The sequence below is a fragment of the Pan paniscus genome, chromosome 3 (genome assembly GCF_029289425.2).
Source record: "Pan paniscus chromosome 3, NHGRI_mPanPan1-v2.0_pri, whole genome shotgun sequence".
NCBI lineage: Eukaryota > Metazoa > Chordata > Mammalia > Primates > Hominidae > Pan > Pan paniscus.
In genome coordinates, this window is record NC_073252.2 from 165978934 (window position 1) to 166001748 (window position 22815).

Below are 22815 nucleotides of genomic sequence, written 5' to 3' on the forward strand. Positions count from 1 at the left end.
ACTTTGGGAGGCTGAGGAGGGCAGATCACGAGGTCAGGAGATTGAGACTATCCTGGCTAACACGGTGAAACCCTGTCTGTACTGAAAATACAAAAAAATTAGCTGGGCGTGGTGGTGGGTGCCTGTAGTCCCAGCTACTCAGGAGGCTGAGGAAGGAGAATGGTGTTAACCCAGGAGGCAGAGCTTGCAGTGAGCCAAGATCACGCCACTGCACTCCAGCCTGGGAGACACAGCGAGACTCTGTCTCAAAAAAAAAAAAAAAAAAAAAAATCAATGAATCCAGTAGCTGATTTTCTTGAAAAGATTAACAAAATAGATAGATCACTAGCCAGACTACTAATAAAGAAGGAAAGAGAGAAGAATCAAATAGATACAATAAAGATGATAAAGGGGATATCACCACGGATCCCACAGAAACACAAACTACCGTTAGAGAATACTATAAACACCTCTGTGCAAATAAACTAGAAAATATAGAAGAATTTGATAAATTCCTGGACACATACACCCTCCCAGGACTAAACCAGGAAGAAGTTGAATCCCTGAATAGACTAATAGCAAGTTCTGAAATTGAGGCAGTAATTAATAGCCTACCAACCCAAAAAAGAAAACACTTTAGTTTCTAAGTGTCTTGGTATCCAGAGTTCTTGCAGTGCTGATTTTAAGAAATGAAAATGAGATTAGCCCAAAGAAGGGAGAGACCTATATAATATGGGACATGAAATGATGGGTTAGTCTCAGAAATCAGAATATTCTTCTATCTCCAGACAAAATGAAAAACAGGTTTTATTCTAAGCCAATGTAATCTATTTATAAATAATAGCATACAAAAGATCCTCTTTTCAGTAAGACATCTGGGTGGCAAGAGACAGCAAACTTTTTACTCTGAGGAAAAAATTTTATGTTTTAGTTTAGGATCTAAAATAGATTCTAGAACTCTGACCTGAGGCTAAGGGTAAAGGTGGAAGATTTTTATATATAAATTACAATATATATGATGAATAGATTGTGCCAGAGGATTGATAGATGCATATATTTAACACAATGAGACCAATGGTAAACAGATCGAACCCACTTTATTTCTTTGTGCTTTTCCAGTCACTTATATACAATTACAATAAAGCAAATCATTCTCTATATTTTTGTTAAATCATCACAAAATGTATGTTTAAAAAGTAGTTTAAGTTTACTAGAAAGTACTATCTCAATAGCTGTATAGCTAACTTATGTAAATCATATTTATGCTAATTGAAGAGAACATATTTCACCTTCAGGATATTGTATTCATTTTTTCTAGCCTTAATACACATTTTATAAATACTGACACTGGGGATAAAATTACTGATAATACTATATTTACTTTGGCTTCACAGAACAAAAATTGTTATTCAGTCACATACAACATTCTCGCATTTTTTTAGTCAATCCTCAAACTACCTGAGACGTAACCATTATTACTCAGTTATAAAAAGAAACCAAGATTCAGGTATACTAAATAATTTGTGAGTATTCATGATAGAACATGGCAGGTTTGATTGCAACTCTGTTTGATTCCAAAGTGTTTGCTCTTTCCACTTCATCGTAATCTATTTCCACTTTATCATAATGTATTTCTGGCAAGACGCATAAGAATCAAAAACGTGACCTGAAAAACTACTATGGAATTATTTTTAAGTGGTTTGCATAGACTTTGTTTTTAGACTTTGTTTAACTTTTCCCAAAAAGTTGTACTCAGTTGTTCAAAGGCTAAGACAACGTTGTCGTCTTCATTTTCACATAGCTCGCGCAAGGAAACACTGGAAATGGGGAAAAAAATATAGGATCCACTTTAGTGAGATTGAATATTATAAGAAAGGCTTTCCTTGGTTAGGGAGAAGTAAGGAAATCCCATCAGATGATGAAATTATGTTAGCAAAATATGAGGAATAATGATAAGAAACGTATTTCTCCTAAAAATTCTTGTATAAAAAATTTAAGAAAAGATAACAAAACAACCCCATGCAATTCTTCTCCATGACTATTACCAAGACAGTCTGAAAAGCCATCAAATTTCACATAACTTGATCCCTTCTCCCTTCAAAAGTGCAACGCAAATTCCTTTTCTTTCCTCTACGTATCTCTTGTGGAGTCATTTTGTGTTATTTATGCTACTGTGTCCAGTGTATACTGAAACCCACAGGCAGCTACATCTACGAAGAGGAAAATATTGCTTTCTTTACCTAGATGTGTAAAAATATAAGGACAACAAGATATGGTAAGCAGAATAATGGCCCTGCAAAGATGTCCACATCATATATTCCCCAGAAACCGATGAATAGGTCAGGTTACATGGCAAAGAGGAATGAATTATGGCTGCAGTGCAAATTAAAGTTGCGAATCAGCTGACCTTGAGATAGGAAAATAATCCTGGATTATCTGGGCAGGTTCAGTGTAATCTCAAAGGTCCCTGTAAGTGGAAGAGTGAGGCAGGAGAGAGTCAGAATGATGCAGTGTGAGTCTACGAACCATTGCTGGCTTTGGAGATGAAAGGGAGCCACAAGCCAAGGAATGCCGGCAGCCTCTAAAAGTTGGAAAAGGCAATAAAAGTAGATTGTCCCTTAAGAGCCTTTCCAAAGAAATGCAGCCCTGCTGACAACTGGATTGAGCCCAAGAAGACACATTTTGGACTTCTGACCTCCAGAATTGTAAAATAATAAATTTGTGTTGGTTTAAGCCACTAGGTTTATGGTAATTTGTTGCAGCAGCATTAAGAAACTAATGTACAGGTAACAAAAAAGGAGAGAAGAAATCCAAGAATGAACAGTACAGCTGGACTGATCAAGGGCTGAAAACTGTCATGATCTGACATCTTATCAGCCTTTTATTATTTGCCCCTACCTTGTTTCCACTAGAGTTCCAGTTATTTTCTAGTGTCATCACTGACCTACCACAAAAATTGATCAGTTCTGTCTCTACAACACCAAATTTCCTTCTGAGTTACAGACTTATCATTGTGACTACTGAACATTTCCTCCTGATTGATATCTCCCAGATATAATGTGATGTGTATAAATTCTAGCTTACTATTTTTCATTCTCATCCCCAAATGTCATGCTCATCCTTGTTTCCTATACATCCTTAACAAAAATAGGAACTTTGGTCATCTTTACCAACTGCATAAATTTTTTTTACCAATTTCTTGAATTTTACCTCGTAAATATTTTTCTGATCACTCTTCTTCATCATATTTCAATTCCCTTAATTCAGACCTTCACTCATTTTCACCTGCATGACTGTTACAGCCTTTGCACCTACACATTTCTGCCACATATATAATCCGCATGCTCATGCTCCCCTCATGCTTATGCACTGTCTACACATTGCTCAAAAGATGAAGCCCAAACTTCTTAATGTTAACATAAAGACCTTTCCTGATATAGATCCAAATTCCATTTAAAGTCTCTTACAACAACCCAGCATCTTCCCCCATCTCTGTCAAATGCCCATATTCTCCATGTTGACATAGTGAGCTTGGAGTCTATCCCTGACACATCAGGCCCTTTCTCATTTCTGTACTTTGAAAATACTATTTCTTCTTCCCCATAATTTAAGGCTTAGTCAAAAAATTACCTCATTTGAGACTCTTTCTTTGAATGCAAGTCGCATTAGTCATTCCCTTATCTGCCATCATAGCTCTGACCATGTTTGTAAGGTCTATAAGTCAGCTTCTTTCACTACACATGTAAGAATTTTTTTAAAGCAGGCATATCAATTTAATGATCCTTTGGCCAGGTGCAGTGGTTCTTGCCTGTAATCCTGGCACTTTGGGAGGCCAAGGTGGGTGGATTGCCTGAGCTCAGGAATTTTGAGACCAGCCTGGGGAGCATGGTGAAATCCCATCTGTACTAAAATACCGAAAAAAAAAAAAAAATTAGCCAGGCATGGTGGTATACACCTGTAGTCCCAGCTACTTGGGAGGCTTAGGCAGGAGAATTGCTTGAACCTGGGAGGTAAGGTTGCAGTGAGCCGAGATCGCAACACTCCACTCCAGCCTGGGTGACAGAGCGTGACTCTCCATCTCCAGAAAAAAAAAAAAAAAATTATGAACCTTTATAGCTTAAATGCTTAGGAAGTGTGTCTCATACCAACAATGCTTCAATACTTCTTGGATGAATGTGTGAATGATTGATTGATTGATTTCCTTGCCCAAGCTTTTGAGACAGCTTCCAAGTCTGTGGAGTTTCTTGGGCTGCTCTGGAGATAATAACTTCAGTAACTATGAGCCACTCAAGGAATACCCTATCTAGAGATATTCCAAGTGGACAAAGCAGTTTCCTTCTGCTCCCAAAAGTTTTACTCTGTTATAAAAAGTCCAAACAGGCCGATTCTGCTCAGATCCAAGATATAAAAAGAGACTTGATTAGCAAGAACATAATAACGGAGAGAGTTGTGGCAAATTAAATATATAAAAAGGGATAGGACAAAGCAACACCTATAAAGTATTGAGTTGCATGCAGATTGAAGGCTTTAGAAAGATGGACATTTAGGCCGGGAGCGGCAGCTAATGCCTGTAACCCCAGAACTTTGGGAGGGCAAGGCAGGCGGATCACCTGAGGTCAGGAGTTCGAGACCACACTAACCAACATGGAGAAACCCCCTCGCTACTAAAAATACAATATTAGCCGGGCATGGTGACACATGCCTGTAATCCCAGCTACTCAGGAGATTGAGGCAGGAGAATTGCTTGAACCCAGGAAGCAGAGGTTGCGGTGAGCCGAGGTCATACCATTGCACTCCAGCCTGGGCAACAAGGGCAAAATTCTGTCTCAAAAAAAAAAAGAAAAGAAAAAGAAAGATGAACATGCAACTAAGCAACAGTAGATGGTCAATGAAGCCTAAGAATGGGGTACCCACATAAACTTTGGTGTTGCTTGGGACCCCACTAGGTTTTGTTAAAGGTGAAAATAGGAGGCCAATATGAAAGATCAGAGTCAGACGGAGCCTGGAGAAAACATCAGAGAAAACACAAAATTCAAAGTATGTAAGTGAATATAAACTAGAGACCGGATGGAACCCTAAGGAACCCTCTGAAATATCACGTCCCATGTCATTGACATACACTGCTTGTGGCAATTGAGAATACCAGGATCTAGGAGTCAATGAGGCTTTCGAATATTGCTGCCTGTCAGTGCATGATGCCAGGGGCTGAGACTCTAGTCTGGATGAAACTTCATCTCAACTAGACATTGGAATTAATTCTGTTATAGAAATAATACAACACGTGTTGAGAAGACATTCTGCAGAGCCTTTGGGGAGTTGAAATGCATAGCACAGAAGAAGCTTAATGGCACCTTCAGGTACCTGGCTTATAGTAACAGCTCAACATTTTTCAAATTATAAATAAATTATTAAAAAATCTAAAATCAATATTTAAATATATAACACACCTGATAGATTTAATGGTGAGTGCAAAATCCTTCAACAAATAATAAGCATCTCCTTCATTCATCCTAAAGAAAACATTTTGAAAATTAATAATACAAAACATTAAAGAACATCCTATTTTATATTTAAATGCTGAATTTATCAGTAACAGGTTGCTTTTGTCTGTCAAGATCTCTTTCCAAAAATTATTTCTGCCACAGACTCCTAGATATTGATCTAACCTATGGCAATGGTGATTATGAATTCAAGAGTTGAAATTTCACAATCATAGATAAGCAATAAAAATAGGAGGCTGGCCATCTCAGGAGATAACCAAAACAGGAAAATAAAGCTCAGGAGGGTAAATTGGAACTAGAGACTCAAAAGGGAAGAAACAGTTGTATCATTTACTAATGTCACAGCTGCTTTATTCACAATGAGTCACTTTTTTTCAAAACAGTGCTCAACATCTTTGAAGAGTGTCAGATATTTTAATACCTTCATTCTATAAGGACTGCTCAACATTTTATGTAAAAAACAAAATTGGTTTCCTGCTTTGATGTGACAGAATGCCCCTCCCCAAATCTATGTGCTCAGTGCCCAAGTCAATTTCTTCATCCTGGATAAATCCAACAGTGTTTACCCCTGGCTACTATTTTTGAAAATGTTTTTCCTGCCACAGAACTAAAACAATTGTCATGTACTCAGTCCTCTATCTACTCTTCTCAAATACTGAAGAGCATGCCATTATTTGTTATTCAGTTTTAAAATATCTAATAATGAATAAACAGGAGAGTAATAAATACAAATATATCTATGAGCATGTGCAAATATTTATATCATTAGAGCATAGCATGATGTCATGTGAGCTGGGCTAAGTGCCAAGATTTTGCTGGAAAACCACAAAGAAAAATAATACCGAATTGTTATTCTCTCTTGCCATTAGTCTCTAAAAAAAAACCAATCTAGTATGTTTAGTATGATTTAACCTGCACTTGAAACTGTAATGAGGTTTCTTCCTTAAAATTCATTAAATTAATTCATTAGAGACGGAGATGGGAGGACAGAGAAACAGAGACAGACAGAGAGGACATACCTGTTATCCTGGACTAATCCTATCAAGGAACCATGTTTGTAGAAATCCAGTGCATAGGCATTAAGCGACATTTTCCTTCCTCGGTTATCAAATTTCTGTGACAACAGCACTGGAGCCTGAGAGCGATTGACACCGATTGTGCCTAGAGTAACCTGAAAAAATACGATTATTCTTAATGTATTATTTATGTATAAAGAAAGTTGATAATTTCTTATGTGGTGCTTTGTAGATACATCCTTTAGTTACCATTTTTAAAGCCCATTCTTCGCTGTGAAGGAAGAGGGTGCCTTAGCCACACATTGTGGTAGCACCATCCTAAGCAAGAGTGGAGAGTGGCTCAGCTCCACCCCATGAAGATTATTGCCTCCACAAAATACCAATGGCACTTTCAACCATCCATCCACTAGAATATAGAAACACTCACTAGGAAAGAAAACCTAACACCATTTCATTCTCCTTATTGGTGAAAGGAATTTACTTGTAAACAGAATATTAATGAGCTAGAGGATTACACATCACAAGAAAAGAATTCAATTGAACAACTCTAACAATCTTGGGAACCCAATTACCTGAATAAAAAGGAGGAAGAAGGAAAACAAAAAGAAGGTGGCGAATAGTTTTCCCATGTCTGCTCATTTTTTGCAAACTGTACTGTAGAGGATCAATAGAACTCTAGCATACTGTTATTATGAGTGTAAATTGGCACAGCTATTTTTTTTTGGTAGTTACAAGTAAATTTTAACAACTAAGAAAATTCATACATAAATATCTATGAATAATAAGAGTTGACTCCATGTACTATATGCAGATCAGTGATGCAAATTATAAACTGCAGCAATATCTAAACAAGACTCTATTATTAAAACTTAATAATTTGCAGGTAACCATTCGAGTGACAGATATGAACTGCGTTCACTCCTGCTGAGACTTGTTTGGCACAGCTACTTTTTAAATGAGTTGGTAGTAGCTTGAAAAGTTTAATATTTGAATATTCTTATTCCTATATGACTCAGAAAATTATTTTAACCCAGAAAATCAATACCTAAGAGAAACTATTGCACATACGCACGAGACATCCATAGCAACACTGTGTGTAATAGCAAAGACGAGAAACAAACACAACTATTCGAAACAGGAGAACAGATTAACAGGCTGTTTGATATTCACACTACAAAATATTATTAAGTACTAAAAATAAAAGAGTTTGACGTTACAGCAGGGATGAACCTTAAGGCATAGCACTGAATGTAAATAAAAGTGACTTTCCGGTGACTGCAGTAACTATTCCTTCACTTTTCATAAAATTCAAAAGCAAATTAATATAAAAAGGGATTTTGTAATATGTAGTTTTTAAAAAGAAAAGTGAAAAACACAAAGTTTAGAAAGGTTGATGGCCTGGGGGAAAACGGGAGACAAGAAAATGAAACGTGGGAGGAGTACACAGATCCTTAGTACATGGTGTTCATTTAGTTCGATGCTTTAGAACTTATCTATATGCTATAAAAGATATATTTGTATGTACGCTTAGCATTATATTAAAATGTAAAATTAATTTTATTGTTAATTAAAATAAACAATAAAAGCAAAACAATTTTAAGAGGTTATAACTTACTCTAGTAAAGTAAATTTGTATAAAGCGAGTTGGGTAAGGTAAATGTGAGGGAATATGGAAAGAAAATGTGAGTTCAAGAGGAAAAGAACTGCAAATTTATAAATCCTTATGAAAAGTTTTTCTGACTTGTTCTTAACTTACTGACTATGGGTATGAAAACACTTTCTTGTTGATATTCCATTTTATACAATTAAAAGAATGATGCATTGGTTTTAACACACCAACATTTATTTGAAACTAAAAACTGTATCTTTAGAAAGTATTTAAATTTAGGATAAAAATGTATGTGTTCATTTAAAATGCACAAGATGTATATAGTTTTCAAAATTATTTTAAGTGATATATGACTATGATTTTGGAATAAAATAGAGTTGAGACACCAATGTCAATCCATAATATCAAATGTAATAAAACACTTTTTCTCAAAGTTTGTATTAAGATATAAATTAAATTTCACCAAGTGTCAACATTCAAATGAATTAGCCAGGATCTTCCAAATGTGTCTAGTTCTTTGCATTCCATTTTATGCATCAATGATGCAGACTGTAAGCAGTATTTACAGCATTTATAGCAGTACTGAGAAAGTCTGAAGACAGTTTTATGTGCTACTTCCACAGCAAACCTGTGTCAATATCAGTAGAGCCTTCAAAGATGGAAGAAAAGTAGTGGTGTCTGGAAACTCTCTGAGCAGGGTCCTCAGGCCAACTCTGAGAAACAGAAATCATATTGACTTCAAGAGCACCAATTCCTGAATTTATCTGTTGATACACCCAGATTTTTTTTTCCTTTTTAATCTGGGAAATTCGAAGTTCTTTCTAAGCTGCCTAGCAATATAAATCCATTCTTTCTTAAACACCTTTTATTAATAAACCCCATTCTTCACTTACATGGTTTGGAGTTTCCAGTCGAAGCAAATCATCATCAAAGTTCCCAGACAGACAAACAAATGGTGAAATTGCTACTCTTCCTTCCTTGCAGCTCATCAAATGAGATACGAGTTGAGAGTCTTCACATTCTTTACCTGTGAATTCTGACAATAATAGTTAGGGATAGATTAGTGTTTTGAACTCAGTCAAATTGTCAAACCTCAGATACTTTCTCTAGACCATGTTACAAGGGGAGCCATTCAGCTTCATGTAATGAAGACTGAAATGTTTTGTAAGTTATATCACATAAGGTTAGTAGCACAGCTTGGCACAGAATACATTCAATGAAAGTTGGCTATTAATGTTAGTATCACTATTATAAAAATGTGTATTATATTTTAGTTGCCTTAATCAATAAGAAATGAAAGACTAAATTTAAATTACATACTCTTATCAGAGAATTATTGTTATTACCTTTGTACTTTTTCTTACTGAACTCAGACTTGCCTTCAGAATCTTTCCTGAAACCATGCAGCCTCAATTAGTAAGTTTGGAAGTAGTGCATGAGAATAAATATATTTTCCATTTATAATCTTATAAAACCCAGATCAGACATTCAAACTGGGCTCTAATTTGTAATTGAGGCATAATATTCACAGACTCCAATCTCACCCCACCTGTGATGGTCACCTTTTTGTATCTATTTTCCCTTAGAAAGCTTCCATCTATTAGCTCATGAAAAAAAGTGCAAATGCTAAGAGTGTTAACCATGTACAAAACACTATTTTAAGATTTTCATATATGTTAACTTAATCATTTAAAACTCATCAAAACTACGTAGATAATGCTATTCCCTTTCTCATATATCTGTTCAGAAAACTAAGGCATGAGTATGGAGTCTCTTGCTCAAGATCTCACAGCTAATAAGTAGCAGAACCAGAGTTTGGACCCAGAAAATATGCTCAGAATCTGTGTTTATGAAAACTAAGCGTATTTCCTCTCAAGAGAGAGTGACAGAATTCGTCTCTAGTTTCTCTTCATCTCATAGATGCCCTTACTCTGTTTTCCAGGCTTGACCCTGAAGCAGCATTTAACAAGATGGTTATAAATTGCCCTACTTAGTTTCAGTCTCTTTTGCCCTTTTAATGTCTAATAAGCAAAATTTTTTTCTTTAGAAAGGAAAAGGAATCTCCTCACTTGAGGGCAAAATAAACTTTCTGGGGTTCCACTCTTCTTCCAGAATAAAATATTCTTAGGCAAGATTATTTATTCTTCAAATTGTTCCACAATGGAGGTAAAACATACTTACTGATTTTTGACAATGGGAGTTGATATTCCTGATTCATATCAGCCAGTTTGGAAACAATTCGTAGGAAAGTGGTAAAGTCCTCCATAATTTTCATGTTATATTCATCTAAAGCATCACTAAAATCCTCAGGGAGATCATCAAGGAACACCTAGAAGCCGAATAATTTTCAGAGAGATAGATCTATTTACCTTCCTTCAAAACTGAATCGTTGGAAGAAGAAAGGTAAAGAACATTGCAATATAATTCTATAGTTATCTATTAATATTTATTCAATAATGTCACTGTTTCATTTTTTCACTGGTGAAGTTCAGGTAACTTCATGTTTTGTTTCTATTTGCAATTATGAAAACAAATACCTTACTCATTACCCTTAAAAATGTATTTTGACATACTGAATCAAAACCACTTTTAAATAGAAGCATGCCCTCAAATAACGTTAGACTTGTGAAAATTTCAAAGACTCTAGTGACACATTTGAATAGCAAGCAATGAGACAAAGTACATTTGCATGCCTAGAGTAAATCTCATTTTGTTTTGAGGGTTTTTTAAACCTCACTGGATTCATTTTGCTAATATTTAGTTAACTATTTTTTCACTTACATTCATGAAAGAGAAGTATCTCTAATTTTCCTTTTCATTATGTTCTAGTCAGGTTTTGGTATTAAAGCTAACTTTTGCCCTTAGAAAGAGTAAATATTCCCTCTTTTTGTATTATCCAGAAGAGTGTAGTGGACTGAATGTTTTATATTTTCTCAAAATTTATATGTTAAAATATGAACACTTAATGTGATAGGATTAGGACGCAGGGCCTTTGGGAGATGATTAGGTCATGAGGGTGGAGTCCTCATAACTGGAATTAGTGCCCATAAAAAAAGACCCCAGAGAGCTCCCTTGCCCCTTCCACCATGTGAGAACACAGTATAAAGACAACCATCTATGAACCAAAAAGCAGCCCCCACAAGACACCTTGATTTAGAACTTCCTTTTAATTATTAATTTTTTATTTTTGTGGGTCCATAGCAAGTGTGTATATTCATGGATTATATGAGATATTTCGATGCAGGCATGTAATGCATAATAATCACATCAGGGTAAATGGGGTATCCATCACTTCAAGCATTTATCCTTTGTGTTACAAACAATACAATTCTATTCTTTTAGTTATTCAGCCATAAAAAAGAATGAGATCCTGTCATTTGCAACAACATGTAAAGAATTGGAGGTCATTATGTTAAGTGAAATCAGCCAGGCACAAAAAGACACACTTCACATGTTCTCACTCCTTTGTAGGACCTAAAAGTTAAAACAATTGAACTTATGCAGATAGAGTAGAAGGATGGTTATCAGAGGCTGGGAAGGGTAGCTGGGGGACGGAGAAGTGAATGTTTAATGGGTACCAAAAAATAGCTAGAAAGACTGATCTCTTCTCAGCCTCTGAAACTGTGACAAGTAAATTTCTGTTGTTTATTAGCCAGCCAATCATTGCTACATTATAGCAGCCCAAACAGACTAAAATAAAATTTGTAAAAAGTTGGTGTTATTCTCTTTACAATAAAAATCATGCATATTTAAGGTATACAAACTGGTGTTTTAATATACATATATAGTGATGTTATCCTTACAAAGTTTGAAAGAATTCACCAGTGAAGCCATCTGAGCCTTGGGTTTTCTTTGTGGGAATGTTTTTTTTTTTTTAATAATAGATTAAATTTCTTTACTAGATATCAGAACCAGATTAATTATATCTTCGTTGCTCAGTTTTGGAAAGTTGTGTTTTCTAGGAATTTGCCCATTTGTCTAAATAGTCAAATATGTTGCTATAAAGTCATTCATAAAATCTTCTTTTGCTCTTTGCGATGTCTAAAATAGAGCCTGTAGTACTGCCCCATTTTCTTTTCTGATACTTGTGCTTTTACTCCCTTATTCTTAATGAGTTTTGCTAGACATTAATCAATTTTATTATTCTTTACAAAGAACCAACTTAGAGGCTTTGTTGATTTCTTGTTCATACAATTGTTGTTAATTTACTTTATATCTGTTCTCATTTTATTATTTCTTTCCTTCTACTTACTGTAGGTTAGATCTTCTTGTTTGTTTTGTTATTTTCTTAAGCTAAAGTTTAAATCATTGACTTTTCAGCCTGTATTTTTTTCTAATTTATGGTTTTAAGGCTGCAAATTCCCCTGTAAGCACTGAATAAATTCCAACTTATAAGCATTCTTATGTTTGCTTTATTTTTATTTAATGTAAAATATTTTTAAATTTCCATTTTATGTCTTTTTTATCCTTTGTGTATTTATAAATTAATTTTCTAACTTTTCACGCAATTGAGATACTTCTGATTCTTCTGGTTAGTGTTAACCTGGCATATATTTTTAATCATCTTACTTTCAAGCTTTCTCAGTTTTTATACCTAAATTGTGACTTGTATAAATAGCATATATAGTCTGATGTCACTTAATGGCAGGGATATATTCTAAGAAATGTGGCATTAGGTGATATTGTCATTGTGCAAACATCACAAAGTGTACTTAAACAAACCTAGATCACATTACCTAGGCTTTATGGTACAGCCTATTGGTCCTAGGCTACAAACCTGTACAGCATGTTACTGAATTGAACACTTTAGGCAGCTGTAACACAATGGTAAGTATTTTGTGTATCCAGATATACCTGAATGAAGGAAAGGTACAGTAAAAATACAATATTATATTTATGCAACCATCATGTATGCAGTCTGTTGTGGATCAAAATGTCATTGTGTGGCACATGTCTATAGTTGTCTGTATTTTAAGATATAGCCTGAAAATCTTTGTATTTTACTTAGTGTATTTAGTACATTTACATTTAATATAACTATTGATATAGCTATTTTCTACCTTGCCATTTGTTTTCTGTCTGAATTTGAACCACTCATTACATATTTTTTCTCTTCCCTTCTTGTTTTTACCAGTTTTTCCTTTTGTTAACATTTATGTACACACTATTTTACTAGTCTTTTAGCTGTTACCCCAGAGATTATAAGATATAGCTTTAATTTTATATTTCTTAATATTCCAAAATTTTAAAACATTCAAATGTATTAACCTTCTGAACTCTTACATTATAATTTTCATAAACTTCAGTTCTATGTATTATTTCAAATTTTATATGTTACAATTATTTTTTGACACAATGTGTATTCCTTTGTATGTAATCACACATAACCCTTTCTATTGTGATTCATTCCTTCCTGCATTTTCATGTTTCCAAATTTTGGATTTTTTCTATGTACCTAAAGTATATATTTATTTTACTGCAGACTTGATAGCAATGAATAACCTCAGATTTCATGTCTGAAAACATCTTAATTTTATCTTTATTTTGATGAATATTTCCTACAAGTGTAGAATTCAGGGATAGGAGTTATTTTAATTGAGCACATTAAAAATATTGTTCCATTGTCTGGAGAGCCAAAATAAAAATAAAAATAAAAAATGGCAGACAAGAGGCAGAACTAACTTGCAGCTCCCACTCGGACAGACAGATCAGCATGTGGAGACTCACACCATGAACTTTTGCTCCAAGAACTACCAAAGGAACACACCAGGAAAGCCAAGAGAATCCACAGACCCTTTGAAAGAAGTAACTTGCCTCTTCAGGCAAGCTGAAAAACTGTGAATGTCCAAAGTGTGAAAGGGGGAACATCCACCCCTTAACACGTATCATCAATGGGGAAACTGAAGTTCCAGATCATGGGAGAAGGATCTGGAATTCAGACAAATTTAGAGAGCCAAGTGAAATATAGGTGTAGAGGAAGCAGTGGGATAAGCACTCTGGGCACTTTCGGTCCCCAGAAAAGCCGTTTCTGACTTTGTCTCACAGGGGTCCTTGGGAGGGCTGCCAATGGAATTGGGGAAAGACCACATGGAGAAGGAAACTTCCAGCTGAACTCTGTAACAATTTCAACCAAACACAAAGTTTCCTGGACAGAACCTGGGGCAGGGGGGTAAACAGGGAGTGCAGATACAAGCACAGAGGCTGCAGCAAGTGGGGATGTGTGAAACCCAAGAGCCCTGCTTGCTTTCTCAGTCGGGAGGCTTGTAGCCTGGGGAAAGTTTTCAGCCCTGCTCACAGATTGCCTGGAAATAAATTCAGTGCTATTGGGGAGTGGGGGACAGTACTACAAGAACTGCTGAAAGGAGCTCTAACTCTTGAAACAAATCCCTGAAAGACACCAAAATAGAACCTCCTTAAAGCATAAATCTCACAAGACCTATAAAATAATAGCACAATGGAAAAAGAAAAAACAAGGTATTCGGGCAACAACTAGCATGATAAATAGAATAGTACCTCACATCTCAAAACTAAAATTGAATGTAAATGGCCTAAATGCTCCACTTAGAAGATTTGGAATAGCAAAATGGATAAGAATTCACCAACCAAGTATCTGCTGTCTTCAAGAGACTCACCTAACACATAAGGACTCACATAAATTTAAGGGAAAGGGGTGGAGAAACATATTCCATGGAAATGGACACCAAAAGCAAGCAAGAGTAGCTATTTTATATCAGACAAAACAGATTTAAAGCAAAAATAGTTTAAAAAGACAGATGGACACTATATAATGATAAAAGGACTACTCCAACAGGAACACTTCACAATCCTAAATATATATACACCTAATACTGGAGCTCTGAAATTTATAAAACAATTACTAATATACCTAAGAAATGAGAAAGATAGCAACACAATAATAGTGGGGGACTTCAATACCCCATGACGGCACTAGACAGGTCATAAAGACAGAAAGCCAACAAATAATGGACTTAGACTACACCCTAGGACAAATGGACTTAACAGATATTTACAGAACATTCTACCCAACAACTGAAGAATATACATTCTATTCATCAGCACATGGAACATTCTCCAAGAAAGACCATATGATAGGCAACAAAACAAGCCTCAATAAGTGATCTCAGATCACAGTGGAATAAAATTGGAAATGAACTCCAAAAGAAATCCTCAAAACCATGCAAATACATGGAAATTAAATAACCTGCTCCTGAATGATTATTGGGTCAACAATGAAATCAAGATAGAAACTTAAAAAGTCTTTGAATTGAACAGTATTAGTGACACAACTGATTTAAAACCTCTGGCACACAGCAAAAGTGGTGCTAAGAGAAAAGTTCATAGCATTAAATGCCTACATCGAAAAGTCTGAAAGAGCAAAAATAGACAATCTAAGGTCACCCCTCAAGGAACTAGAGAAACAATAACAAACCAAACCGAAACCCAGCAGAAGAAAAGAAATAGCAAAGATCAGAGCAGAACTAAATGAAATTGAAACAAACAAACAAAACCAATACAAAAGATAAATGAAACTAAAAGCTGGTTCTTTGAAAAAATAAACAACATTGATAAATAGACCATTAGTGAGATTAGCCAAGAAAAGAAGAGAGATCCAAATAAGTTTCATCCAAAGAAATGGAACAGAAGATATTACAACCAATACCACAGAAGTACAAAAAAAAAATTATTCAAGGCTACTATGAACACCTTTACGCACACAAACTGGAAAACTTAGAGGAGATGGGTAAATTCCTGGAAATATACAAATCTCCTAGATTAAACCAAGAAGAAATAGAAACTCTGAACAGACCAATAACAAGCAGTGAGATTGAAATGGTATATATTTTTTAAATGTCAACAAAAAAAGTCCAAGACTGTATGGATCCACGACTGAATTCTATCAGGCATTCAAAGAAGATTTGGGACCAAGCCTACTGACACTATTTCAAAAGATAGAGAAAGAGGGAATCCTCCCTAAATTGTTCTATGAAGCCAATATCATCTTAATGTCAAAACCAGGAAACGACATAACAAAAAAAAAGAGAGAAAACTACAGACCAATATCTCTGATGAACATAAATGCAAAAACCCTCAACAAAATACTAGCAAACAGAATCCAACAGCAGATCAAAAAGATAATCTACCATGATCAAGTGAGTTTCATACTAGGGATGCTGGGATGGTTTATCATATGCAAGTGAATAAATGTAATATACTACATAAACAGATTTAAAAACAAAAATCACTGATCATCTAAATAGATGCAGAAAAAGCATTTGACAAAATCCAGCATCCCTTTATGATTAAAACCCTCAGCAAAATTGGCATAGAAGGGACATAGCTTAAGGTAATAAAAGCCATCTAAGACAATCCCACAGTCAATATTATACTTTACAGGGAAAAGTTGAAAGCATTCTCCTTGAGAACTGGAATAAGAAAAGGATGCCCATTTTCACCACTCTTACTCAACATAGTACTAGAAGTCCTAACCAGAGCAATCAAACAAAAGAAATAAATAAAGGACATCCATATCAGTAAAGAGGAAGTCAAACTGTCACCATTTCCCAATGATATGACTCAATACCTAGAAAAGCCTAAGGACTCGTCTAAAAAGCTCCTAGAACTGATAAATGAATTCAGTAAAGTTTCAGGATACAAAATTAATGTACACAAATCAGTAGCTCTGCCATACACCAACAGCAACCAAGCTGAGAATCAAATCAAGAACTCAGCCCCTTTTACAATAGCTGCAAATAGTAAAATAAAATACTTAGAAATATGCCTAACCAGGAGGTGAAAGACCTCTGCAAGGAAAACTACAACACACTGCTGAAAGAAATAATAGATATCACAAGCAGATTGAAACACATATCATGCTAATGTATGGGTAGAATCAATTCTGTGAAAATGATGCTGCCAAAAGCAATCTACAAATTCAATTCCCATCGAAATACCACTATCATTCTTCACAGAACTAGAAAAAACAATCTTAAAATTCATATGGAACCAAAGAAAAGCCCATATAGTCAAAGGAAAACTAAGCAAAAAGAACAAATCTGGAAGCATCATACTACCTGACTTCAAACTATACTATACGGTTATAGTCACCAAAACCACAAGGTCCTGGCATAAATATAGACACATAGACCAATGGAACAGAATAAAGAACAGAAGTAAAGGCAAATATTTACAGCCAACTGATCTTTGACAAAGCAAATGAAAACATAAAATGGGAAAAGGACACCCTATTCAACACGTGGTGCTGGGATAATTGGCAAGCCACACGTAGCAGAATGAAACTGAATCCTTATCTCTCACCTTATACAAAAATCAATTCAAGAGGGATCAAAGACTTAAATCTAAGACCTGAAAGCATAAAAATTCTGGAAGACAATATTATAAAAACCCTTCTAGACATTGGCTTAGACAAAGGCTTCACGACCAAGAACCCAAAAGCAAATGCAACAAAAACAAAGATAAATAGATGGGACTTAATTAAACTAAAAGCTTCTGCACAGCAAAAGAAATAATCAGCAGAGTAAACAGACAGCCCACAGAGTGGGAGAAAATCACAAACTATCCATCCAACAAAGGACTAAATATTCAGAATCTACAAAGAACTCAAACAAAGCAGCAACAAAAAAACAAACAATCCCTTCAAAAAGTGAGCTAAGGACATGAATAGACAATTCTCAAAAGAAAATATATAAATGGCCAACAAACATATGAAAAAATGCTTAACATTACTAATTATCAGGGAAATGCAAATCAAAACCACAATGCAATGCCACCTTACTCCTGTAAGGATGGCCATAATCAAAAAATCAAAAATAATAGATGTTAGCGTGGATGTAGTGAAAAGGGAACACTTTTACAAAGCTGGTGGAAATGTAAACTAGTACAACCACCAGGGAAAACAGTATGGAGATTCCTTAACAAACTAAAAGTAGATCTACCATTTGATCCAGCAATCCCACTACTTGGTACCTACCCAGAGGAAAATAAGTCTTTACACAAAAAAGATACTTGGACATGCATGTTTGCAGCAGCATAATTTGCAATTACAAAAATATGGAACCAGCCTAAATGCCCATCAGTCAATGAGTGGATAAAGAAAATGTGGTACATATGTATTATGGAATACTACTCAGCCATAAATGCAAATGAAATAAGAGCATTCACAAGCAACCTGGATGGAGTTGGAGACCATTATTCTAAGTGAAATAACTCAGGAATTGAAAACCAAAAATCAAATCTTCCCACTCATAAGTGAGAGCTAAGCTATGAGGACACAAAGTCATAAAAATGGTACAATGGACTTTGGGGACCCATAGGAAAAGGTGTGAGGGGTGAGGAATAAAAGACTACACATTGGGTGCAGTGTACACTGCTTGGGTGATGGGTGCACCAAAATCTCAGAAATCACTACTAAAGAACTTATACATGTAACCAAACACCAACTGTTTCTCCAAAACCTACTGAAATAAAAAAAAACACCAAAAAAATTCATATATGGTCATCTGGAAAAGTATCTTTGATATAAGCATAAAAAAGCAATAGCATGTCCAATATGATTCTAGTCATGTAACACCAAGAGTTTATACATGTATATATCGATGATTGCATGTATTTGCCTGTAAAATATCTGAATCAACAACAAAATATTGTTCCATTGTCCACTAGCTTCCATTATTTTGATTAAAAAGAAATCTAGCATTCTCATTGCTTCTTAGAAGGAAATGTGTCACTTTATTTCTGTCCTAGGTGATTTATGATTTTCTCTTTGTGCTTTTCAGCAGTTTAGCTTAATGTTTTTCTACATTTATCCTCCCTGAAGTTGACTACGGTTTTAAAACTGTGGTGTGTTATCTTTAATCAGCTTTGGAAAATTCCCAGCTATTATCTTTTTGAATACTCTTCAGCCATTTTTCTCCACCATTTTTTTTCTGGGACTCCCATTATATATACATTAAACTTTTTCCATGTGATTCATGTTTCTTATGCTGTCTGATTTTTTTAATTTTTTTTAATCTCTGTGCTATACTTTGGATGCTTTCTATTATGCTGTCAACTTACTGATCATGACTTCTGAAATGCATATTCTGATGGTCAGATTTTCAGTATTTTCAGTTCTAAAATGTCCATTTAGTTTTATACATTCTAATTATCTAGTAAAAATATCCATCTTTTTATCAATTTTGTCTCTCTTCCTATTTTCTTGAACATATTAATCACACTTATAATCCTTATATGTTAATGCTAATGTCTGGATGATTTATGGATCTACAATTATAGACCTCTTTTCTTCCTGCTTATTGGTCATATGTTCATGCTTACTCACCATTTTAGGTTTTGTTTTGGTTTTGGTTTTGCACCAGAAACTGTTTTCAAAGGACTTTACAGGCTTTAGATGTTATCTTTCACCAGAGCGAATGCCCCCATTTTCGTGTTTGGCCAAGAGAGTGAAAGTATGATCACCTCAGTACAAGTACAGACTGCAGTGGGTATTGTTTTACAGTTTTAGTAAGCCTCATTTATGCTTTGTCTCTCTTTCTAGGTCATGGATTTCTTAAGATTTTGAGAATAAGGCTAGTTAGTCTTAGTCTTCTCAAATCTAAAAGACTGCTAAAGATCCACCTTTTTCCTATAGCACTTCCTAACCTGCTGTTAAATTTTCCAGTCCTAGACGGCTTCGAAAATGTCTTGAGGGGGATACAAGCCTACCTATGAAGGCAGACCCAGATCCTTTTCTCTAGTGAGTTTTTATTTAATATAATGGGACTTTAGGAATTATTATCTAATTTTTTCTTTTTCTTAGAGATGGGGTCTCCCTCTGTTCCCCAGGCTGGTCTCTAACTCCTGGGCTCAAGCAATCCTCCCACCTCTGCCTCCCAAAGTAGTGGGATTACAGGCTTGAGTCACCATGTCTGGCCTATTTTTTAAAGCTTTTTGGTGTAGTACCCCAACATTTCACGCAGATCTGTCTGTTATGCAGTAAAGTGTATTTTTATCATGAGCTTCTTTTTTCAAAATAGAGATAGTGAATTTTCTATGTTAAATATAAATTCATATAAACAGAACAATTAAATAATTGTTTCAAAAATGTATGGGTGGTGAAAAGTGTAAAGATGATAGGCCAATGACTAAAATTGTGTTCACTGCTCTAGAGGGCATTCTGTGAGAGCACAGATTTTTAATCCAGCATTGTGGGATTAGAAAATATATACTAATTCTTTTTGTTTGTTCCATAGCAAATTTTCACTAAGGTTATCTTGTATAAACCAGCATATCCCATTTTATTCTAGGGAAGTATAATAGTAATAGTATTTGATGTTGACTTGATGGTAGAGAATCATAACCAAAGAAAATGTTGCATGTTACAAATAAAATTGAAAAAGTGTTTCTCTGTTTTTGGTCTCTGTGAGTCAAGTAATGATTTCTTAGATGACTATTCTAATATTTTCTCAGTGAAGACATTGTAATTCACAACATATACTTCCCTTCCATAGTTCTACCTTAAGGTAAAAGGATCCTAAAAGAACAGTATATTCGGTGATACAGCTAGATGTTTCACTTAATGTATAATTAGCATATCTTTTCTTTAGTCACCTGATATTATAATTTGATACAATCAAATGAAAAACATGAATAAAATGTTTATCCTGTTTTTTTCACAAAGACTAACTTTTTGGTAGATTTACAGAGGGAGACATCAATTACAGATTAAATATCACACTGATTACAAAAAGAACAAATTATTCTATAAAACAAATGAACTGTCCTTTGAATTAAAATTCTACAGCTGCTAAGTCATTTTAGGTAAGATCTATTTAGTGATTTTACATTACTAAATTTTATCAGAATCACACAGTTTACCTTTGATTGATAAAACTCGAAGTGTGCATCTTGGAACTTTGGTGGAAAATATCTTCTTCCAAAGAGATGTGCCAATACTAATACTAGCTTTTCCATAACGTCTTGAGAAAAATGTTTTGAGCCTATATAAAACAAAGTGTCTTCTTGTAAATATGAAAGGGTATAATTCTATTTTTTCATGTTTAAATGGAATGTCATATTACATTTAATTTCATGGAAACTAAAAATTTATGACAAACATAGCAATTGAAGAATTACCATATATCCACTAATAGTTTTTATCTGTGCCTTCTTTTTCATCCTTGCTACCTATACCCTAATTTAGATCCTAATGATCCCACATAAATTGCCTTATTTCCTTACCTAGATTTTCCTCCCTTTAGTCTATCTTAGTGATTTTAAGAACTACCATATAGATTTAGTGTTTAAATGTAAAAATCAAAGGATTTTAATCAAAAATGATTAAATAAAATGTATTTTAAAATTTACTCAATATGGATAAAATTGTGCTATTTTTAGGGGGAAAATATGATTCTAAATTACACTATTAATATACTATTAGCTATTTAGGTATACTATACAATAATATTCAAAGAAAATATGATTGGAAGAAAATATTCACAAATATTAATAGTGATTATCTGTGGATAGTGTAATTATGAGTAATTTTTTATTTTTAACTTAATGCTTTCCTATATCCTTTTTCTATAATGAATATATATTATATTTAATTAGAAGAAAATATTTTCTAAAAAGTGTATATTATTTAATATGTTATTAATCCTGGAGGCAAGGAATCACTGAAGTTAATATTTTGGAGGTGTTGACATTGTAAATACATGTCATAAAACATGGCTGACTATCATTTAATATATATTAGTAGGTATTTACTTTATCAATTGAAGATCTATAAATTATCTACATATTAATTGTATTTTCTTTATTAAAAATATTCCTGAAGTGTTGGTTTTCTACAAATCTGTGGCTATTTTTGGACTCTCTCTCTCTACATATATATATAAAATCTCAAGCTTACCTTTCCTGGTTGGCTGACAGAGATCATGGAAGAGGCCATTTACAAGAAAACTGACAAAAACAAGATTAGAAGGTTCATGATAATGCAAATGTGATACAAGTCCAGCAAACCCCATAGGATTACCTTCTTGATCTAAATAGCCCTAAAGAACAAAAAACAATTTATTAGTTTGACTCAAGTCACCACATAATAAGTAACTTATTAAGTACCAGTTTAAAATAGTATTTAATGCCAATATAAGAAATATTTATAACTATTACTGGGCCCAACTTTTATAATTATACCATTTATAAATAATATCAATCATTGGATAGAACCTTCTAAAAGCTACAATTTGTTCAGCATGATAAGAAATCTAGATAGTAGTAATGCTATTTCCCAAAACAAAAGTGCAGTAATGCATACCTCTTTCACCAGGAACTGCAAAGAAAACAGGAAGTAAAGTTTTAACATGTCCATGACTCTGGGTTGCTTGAAGGACAGCAATGAATGCTTTAGCACTGATAGCACCTTTAAAGAAAAGAGTATTTTTAGACACACAATGTTAAGTGTTATGAAATACATTTGAAAATGATAATAAATGATAGATCAATATCTATTATACCACACAGATATCAGAAATGTATCAGAAAAAATTTGATTTCATATTATTTTATAGTGTTACATGGCAACTTCTTTAACACAATAGAGCACATAAACTGAATTGTCAGAAATGAAACGTATTGCCAAACAGTCTGATTATTAAAGCCATTCCAGTTCAAGAGTTTATAGCTTTTAAGT

General features: G+C 34.3%; 1 protein-coding gene across 5 annotated transcripts in view; it reads right to left on the minus strand.

The window, feature by feature from the left end:
- The window catches only part of DDX60 (DExD/H-box helicase 60), a 157219-nt gene that overhangs the window by 52436 nt on the left and 81968 nt on the right, over nt 1-22815 (minus strand). For 3 of the 5 annotated variants that reach the window (XR_008625256.2, XR_008625255.2, XM_034959384.3), the window contains exons 31-37: nt 22441-22545; nt 22036-22177; nt 21000-21121; nt 10287-10434; nt 8999-9141; nt 6500-6651; nt 5427-5489 (exon numbers count right to left, since the gene is read on the minus strand). Coding sequence is in view for 2 of the 5 variants with exons in the window: in XM_034959384.3 (XP_034815275.3) it covers nt 5427-5489; nt 6500-6651; nt 8999-9141; nt 10287-10434; nt 21000-21121; nt 22036-22177; nt 22441-22545 (875 nt within the window). In the remaining 3 variants the exon portion in view is untranslated. Of the gene's footprint in view, nt 1-1057; nt 1797-2386; nt 2447-5426; nt 5490-6499; nt 6652-8998; nt 9142-10286; nt 10435-20999; nt 21122-22035; nt 22178-22440; nt 22546-22815 lie in introns of those variants that run through there. The other 2 variants (XR_004671266.3, XM_034959381.3) reach the window with 2 other exon arrangements.